At 57.4% G+C, this 6,383-nt stretch overlaps 1 protein-coding gene across 1 annotated transcript in view; it reads left to right on the top strand.

Moving 5' to 3' along the window:
* Positions 1-2,024: 2,024 nt before the first annotated feature.
* Positions 2,025-6,383, top strand: part of SLC5A2 (solute carrier family 5 member 2) — an 8,602-nt gene continuing 4,243 nt past the window's right edge. Inside the window, exons 1-9 of the mRNA XM_006148101.2 lie at positions 2,025-2,521; positions 3,082-3,153; positions 3,230-3,334; positions 3,758-3,922; positions 4,199-4,304; positions 4,980-5,060; positions 5,212-5,441; positions 5,754-5,889; positions 6,092-6,199. Of these exons, the coding sequence (XP_006148163.1) occupies positions 2,396-2,521; positions 3,082-3,153; positions 3,230-3,334; positions 3,758-3,922; positions 4,199-4,304; positions 4,980-5,060; positions 5,212-5,441; positions 5,754-5,889; positions 6,092-6,199 (1,129 nt within the window). The 5' untranslated portion in view covers positions 2,025-2,395. The remainder of the gene's footprint in view (positions 2,522-3,081; positions 3,154-3,229; positions 3,335-3,757; positions 3,923-4,198; positions 4,305-4,979; positions 5,061-5,211; positions 5,442-5,753; positions 5,890-6,091; positions 6,200-6,383) is intronic.

The raw sequence follows: 6,383 nt of genomic DNA, 5'->3' as shown, positions 1-6,383 counted from the left end.
CCCCCCAGGGAGGATGGCCACGCCACAATCCCTTCTCCTCCATTCTCCTCTTGGGATCTTGGACACACACACATGTGCCCAGCGTGAATTTAAGCCAGCAGGTCCAGGACTTGAACCGCGGTCAACTACATGGGAGTCTAGTGACATAGCCATTATGCCAACTGCTGGTCCCGGGAATCTTTTTTTTAATAAGGTTCTTGCCATAGGGCATATGAGCTCCTCAGAGAGAGACAGTCAGTGAGAGAGAAAGTGAGAAATCACCCCTCAGAAGGGATGGCCACGCTGCAGTCCCTTCTCTATTCTGGGATTTGGGGCATGCGCGCACATGCACCCAGTGTGATTTTCAAGACACCAGGTCTGGGACTCAAATCATGGTCGACTATCTGGGAGTCCAGCACCTTAACCACTACACCACCTGCAGGCTCCCATAGTGGCAATCTTAAACAACACATCTTTTATTGACTCTTATTTTTTTCTTTATTCATGATAAAAGGTGTGGATATGCGCGTGAGAGAGGGAGAGGGATATGAGCACCCTACACAGGGTCTGTCCTTCCATGATCCCCTTCCTCCAGTCCTTCAGCCTGTTAGATCCTGGGCACCCACTTGCCCAGTGTTTTCAGGCTGCCCAGGCTGGGGATTTGAACCAAGGTTACCATGGGATCGAGCTTCACTTGAGCAGCCCACTAAGGCTCAACCATTGGGCCTGCTCGGCTCTTTTCTCCTCTCTTTGTCCCACTTTTTCACTCCTGCCCAGTCCTTTCTGGGATCAGTTTCCCAGCAAAGTCCTTCAGAGGCCTCTTCTTCATTTTTTTTAAAGAAAAGAACTATTTATTTAATTCCATTTGTTATTATTATTATTTAAATTTGACTAGAGAGAGAGAGAAAGGGAAAGTAAGAAAACAAGCCACCAGGTCCGGGATATGAACCACAGTCAGCCATGTGGGAATCCAGCACCTTTATCCACCATGCCTCTTGCCAGCCCCCAGAGGCCTCTTCTTAGGCTCTGCTTTTGAAGGAATCCAAACTCTTTAAGCAAACTCATCATGTTCCCCTAAAACAAACTCATCATATCCCCCTAAAACTTTTTGCTCTGTTCCCCCACCTCAGGGATAACCGCAGCTGCCATAAGCAGACAGGAGGCCCTCCTGTCCATTCCCTGACATCCACATCTGGTCAGTTCCAGAAAGGCAGCTGTACAGACACTCCTCTCTTCCTGTATCCAGCCCTCTGCTGACCAAGAAAACTCCAGGGATGAGTCGGATCAGCCCCTGCTCAGGAGAAGTCTAGGATGTTGGAGAGCAGACCTGGACCCAGAAAAGGTCAACACGCTGTGCTCAGAACTGCACCAGAAAAGTTAGACAACTCTTTTCTAAGGAGATGACAGGCTGAGCCCTGAAGACTGAATAGGAGTTGTCCACTTGGGAGGCAGGGAGGCAGGGAGGCTTGCTAAGCAGAAGGCACAATTTATACAGAGAACTGAGGGGTGTTCAAATATCTGGGTAACAAGGAAAGAGAGAAAGAGAGAAAGAAAGAAAGAGAGAGAGAGAGAAAGAAAGAAAGAGAGAGAGAGAGAAAGAAAGAAAGAGAGAGAGAGAGAAAGAAAGAAAGAGAGAGAGAGAGAAAGAAAGAAAGAGAGAGAGAGAGAAAGAAAGAAAAAGAAAAAATAAATATCTGGGCCGGGTAGGGCAAGGGAGTGAGTGGAGAACTGTGACTTCACTCTAGGTTTGGCATGGAAAAGCAAGAGGAAGGCTGGGCAGGATCCAGGCATGGCCAGTTTGAAAATCAAGCTGAGGGGAACCAGCAGTTAGCGTAATGGCTATGTCGCTGGACTCCCACGTAGTTGACCGCAGTTCACGTCCAGGACCCAGTGGCTTAAAACTCACGCCGGGCGCGTGTGCGTGCGTGCCCAAGATCCCGAGAGGAGAATGGAGGAGAAGGGATTGTAGCGTGACCATCCCCCCTGGGGGGTGATTTCTCGCTTCCTGTCTCTCTGTCTCTCTCTGTCTGTCTGGCGAGCGCACACACCCTATAGCAAAAAAAACCTCTCCAAAAAAAAAAAGAATTCCTCTGGATTTGTTCAAACCAGGGAGCAGGCTCAGCCTACCAGTCTCCCCAAGTCAAGGCTGAGGGGTATGGAAGAGGTGATTTTGAGCCCGGCGTGTTGGGGAGCAGTTGGAGGCTAAGACCCAGGAAGGAGCGCTCACGAACTTCATAGGGTCCAACTCCTCAGGACCAGCCTTCGGCCTTGATATGACCTGATTCAGCGAAACAAAGCTGGGGAGCGCTGACAAGACGTGGGGGACTTGTCGGCTCATTGCCCCCGAGGTAACCATTAATCCCTCCTCTGGGGGAATCCAGGGGCTGCTCCCTTGGAGGGGCAGATCCTGCACAGAATGGAGGAACACACGGAGGCCAACGCGACCCCAGGGCTGGGGGACCAGCGAGTCCTCATCGACAATCCTGCTGACATCCTGGTCATTGCCGCTTACTTCTTGCTGGTCATTGGTGTCGGCTTGTGGGTGAGCAGTCGAGGGGGTGCTGCTGGGGTCTGGACTCCTATTCTAGGACCTGGGAGAAATTTCTCAGGGAGACTCTAGGTGAGAGTGGGGAAGGATTCCTGAATCTTTGAGGCAGAAACCCAGGGTCCAGGGTGGGAGAGTGGGGGGCAAGCAGGTCTTTTGAGGGCTTCAAAGAGACCCAGCCAACATTGCTTCCTGTCTTCGTCCCACTTTAGGATAGAGCTGTTTAAGGGGATCAGAAGGTTTTCATTAGGGTCAGCATTCGAAATAAGGTCTTGGGGTCCCCTGTTCACATCATGGCTGACCAGCAGCACATACCCAAGGGCCCCAGGAAAGTCAGGCCCAATCCACGGACACCCAGGCTTGGGTAGTCGGACCCTAGAACTAAAACAGGTTGCTCTGGGTGTCTGGGAGGAGGCAGGGGGTGGGTGCGAACCATCAGAGGAGCTGAGTGCTGGTTAATCTTCAGCCTGAAACAAGGCTGAGGAATGAGTTGAGGTGGTGAATGAGGTTCAAAGATGTGCCCCAAACCCAGGTGTCTCCCCACTTCTGCCCCCCAGTCCATGTGCCGAACCAACAGAGGCACCGTTGGCGGCTACTTCCTGGCAGGACGAAGCATGGTGTGGTGGCCGGTGAGAGGGGCTGGACCCTGGACTGGGAGGGGGCCTGGAGAAGTAACCCGGCTCACTCCCGCCCCTGCCCACCCAGGTCGGGGCCTCGCTCTTCGCCAGTAACATCGGCAGTGGCCACTTTGTGGGACTGGCAGGGACTGGTGCTGCAAGTGGCTTGGCTGTGGCTGGATTTGAGTGGAATGTGAGTCGTTCTGTTGGGCAATAACCCCACCCTCAGTGAGAGGCAAGAGGTTAGGGTGAGCGGAGAACCGAGGGGTGGCAGCCCTAACTGGCCACGGCTGGGGTCCACATAAGGGGTCTGCTTGGGTTCATACGCTAGAAAGGGGGCCAGGGAAACATAAGGACAGTTTGAGAAAAGACTGGCTGGGGGCGATGGCCTGGGAGGGCAAGGAGGGCTCTAGTTAAGGGCCCCAAAGGGTGTGGAGACTTGTTCCTTAATGCCCAGGGCCTGGCCATCGCCATCTGCTGTCCTCTGGGCCTCAGGTGCAACCCTCCAGGGCCACCTGCCTCGGAGGAGTACCTCCAGGAACCAGTCTCAGATCTTGCAGGGGTGAGGGCAGGCCGGGGACGATCTGGAGTCCCCTGAGCGCGGCTGTGCCCGCAGGCGCTGTTCGTGGTGCTGCTCCTCGGCTGGCTCTTCGCGCCGGTGTACCTGACTGCGGGCGTCATCACCATGCCGCAGTACCTGCGCAAGCGCTTCGGCGGCCATCGCATCCGCCTCTACCTGTCGGTGCTCTCGCTTTTTCTGTACATCTTCACGAAGATTTCGGTGCGCAGGCATGGCGGGTGGGACGGGACCCTGGAAGGGCTGGATCGCCCAGTGGAGGACTGGAGGGTGCGGGGTCAAGAAGAAATCGCTGTAAGAATCATGATGGCGGCAGGACTTGGAAGGAATCGATCTCTGTGGTTGCGGCCACAGTGGGTGGGAACTGGGAAGGACAGGCCATGGAGAAGTGAGGAAGCTTTTGAGGCGTGGCCTCCTGGGGTCCGCTCTGGCAGGAGGTGGACCTGGGTCCTGACCTGCGCTCTCGCTCCCTCCCTCCAGGTGGATATGTTCTCGGGGGCGGTGTTCATCCAGCAGGCTCTGGGCTGGAACATCTACGCCTCGGTCATCGCTCTCCTGGGCATCACCATGATTTACACGGTGACAGGTGGCCCCGCAGGGGCTCAGGGAAGGGAGGGGCCTGGGGCCCGCGTTGGGAGCTGTGGGCGGGGCTTGGGGAGCCGCTAGAGGAAAGCGGTGTGGGGAGGGTGGGAAGGGTGATCGGTCCGGGTGAGAGAGTAATTCTCCATCTCTCCCAACTCTTCTTTGAATTTGGGCTAGAACCGCGGAGCGCCGAACCAGGCCTGGGCCTCAAAGTGGGGACCGGGGTGGAAGGAAGATTTAGCAGTTCTTGCCTCTATGGGACACCTGGGAGAGGGTTTGGCCAGTCTCCAATATCTCTGACCAAAACTGGGCACATTTCTGGGTCCTGGGGTGGGGCCTGAGGCCAGATGCAAATCGAAGTAGGCGGAGTTAAGACGGGATCTAGAGGCCAGGGGTAGATCTGAAAATTGGACCTTAGAGATCACCGGCTTCTGTTACACAGCCAGGAAAACTGGGACCTGGGAGGGGTGGGACTATAGTTAGGCACGCGGGCTCCTGGCCTAGAGGGCATCAGTGAGCCTGAAACCCAGCCCCGCTGAGTTCACCAATCTCGGCCCCAAGAACCAGGAGAACGTGCCACCGGTTTGAAATGTGTTCCCCGCAGAGACAGATAGGGAGCTGAGGCCGGCCTGCCTGAGATCAGGAGCCGGATGTCCTCACTCATCCAGGCCTGTTGCAGGGGGGCTGGCAGCGCTGATGTACACGGACACCGTGCAGACCTTCGTCATTCTTGGGGGGGCCTTCATCCTCATGGGTTACGGTATGCGGCTAAGCCAATGGGGGAGGGTCGAGGAGGTCACCAGCTAGAGGGCTCTCAACCCCAGAGCTGGGACGTGGCGCCGCTCTGGCATGTGAGTGTAAGAAAGGCCTTGGGACTGGTGATGGGTCCCCTGATGGCCTTGCCCGCCCAGCCTTCCACGAGGTGGGCGGGTATTCAGGGCTCTTCGACAAATACCTGAGGGCAATGACTTCGCTGACGGTGTCCGAGGATCCGGTGGTGGGCAACATCTCCAGCTCCTGCTATCGACCTCGGCCCGACTCCTACCACCTGCTCCGGGACCCTGTGACCGGGGACCTGCCGTGGCCAGCACTGCTCCTGGGGCTTACCATCGTCTCGGGCTGGTACTGGTGCAGCGACCAGGTGCGGGGTTAGCGCCTGCGCCCAGAGTTAAGGTGGGGCGGAGCTGAGCTGGGTGGAGCCTGAAACCGCCCCCGAGCGAGGTGGAAGGCGTGGCCTGAGGGGGCGGGAGCCCGGGGAGCCAACCTTGGAGAAGCTCGATCCTAGCGGCAGGACCTGGGAATGGGGTCAGACTAGGGATGCGGCTGAGCCAGAGGCTGGGCACTTATTAAAGGGGAATTGGTGGCGGGGAGAGGGGCGGTGGCAGCGGAGCGAGGCAGGACCGGCGTCGGGGTACCGGGACGGCGGGCAGGCAGCTGGAAGCCCCTCTCGCAGGTCATCGTGCAGCGCTGCCTGGCGGGGAAGAGTCTGACCCACATCAAGGCCGGGTGCATCTTGTGCGGCTACCTGAAGCTGATGCCTATGTTCCTCATGGTCATGCCGGGCATGATCAGCCGCATCCTGTACCCAGGTAACGTCAGCCTCCTCCTGCCCAAGTTCCGTGCCCCATCCAGCTCCTGCCTCGTGCGAGGACATAGGGAATCCGGTTGCCCAGTCCTGCCTCCCACCAGGAATCCCATCTTTCCTCTGCTAGGATTTGCAGTCCCCACTTCAGGGATCCTAGTTCCCAGACCAGGCCCGGTTCTAGCCACACTGTGGCATCTTTCTCGCAGACGAAGTGGCGTGCGTAGTGCCCGAAGTGTGTAAGCGCGTGTGCGGCACCGAGGTGGGCTGCTCCAACATCGCCTACCCGCGGCTCGTCGTGAAGCTCATGCCCAATGGTGAGGGCGGGCTCTCGGCCTGCAGGCGCAGGCACACTGCGACAGTGCTGCCGGCAGGGGTCGCCCTTCGCCAAACCCGAGCCCGCCCGGGAAACCCGGGCCTGACCGCTCCCGTCTACCCGCAGGCCTGCGCGGACTCATGCTGGCGGTCCTGCTGGCGGGGGCCCTGGTCTCCCTCGCGCCC

This window comes from Tupaia chinensis, unplaced genomic scaffold (assembly GCF_000334495.1).
Source record: "Tupaia chinensis unplaced genomic scaffold, TupChi_1.0 Scaffold000231_1, whole genome shotgun sequence".
In the NCBI taxonomy this organism is placed as follows: domain Eukaryota; kingdom Metazoa; phylum Chordata; class Mammalia; order Scandentia; family Tupaiidae; genus Tupaia; species Tupaia belangeri.
The sequence above is the reverse complement of the archived record's forward strand: the minus strand, read 5'-3'. Positions and strand labels throughout refer to the sequence as shown.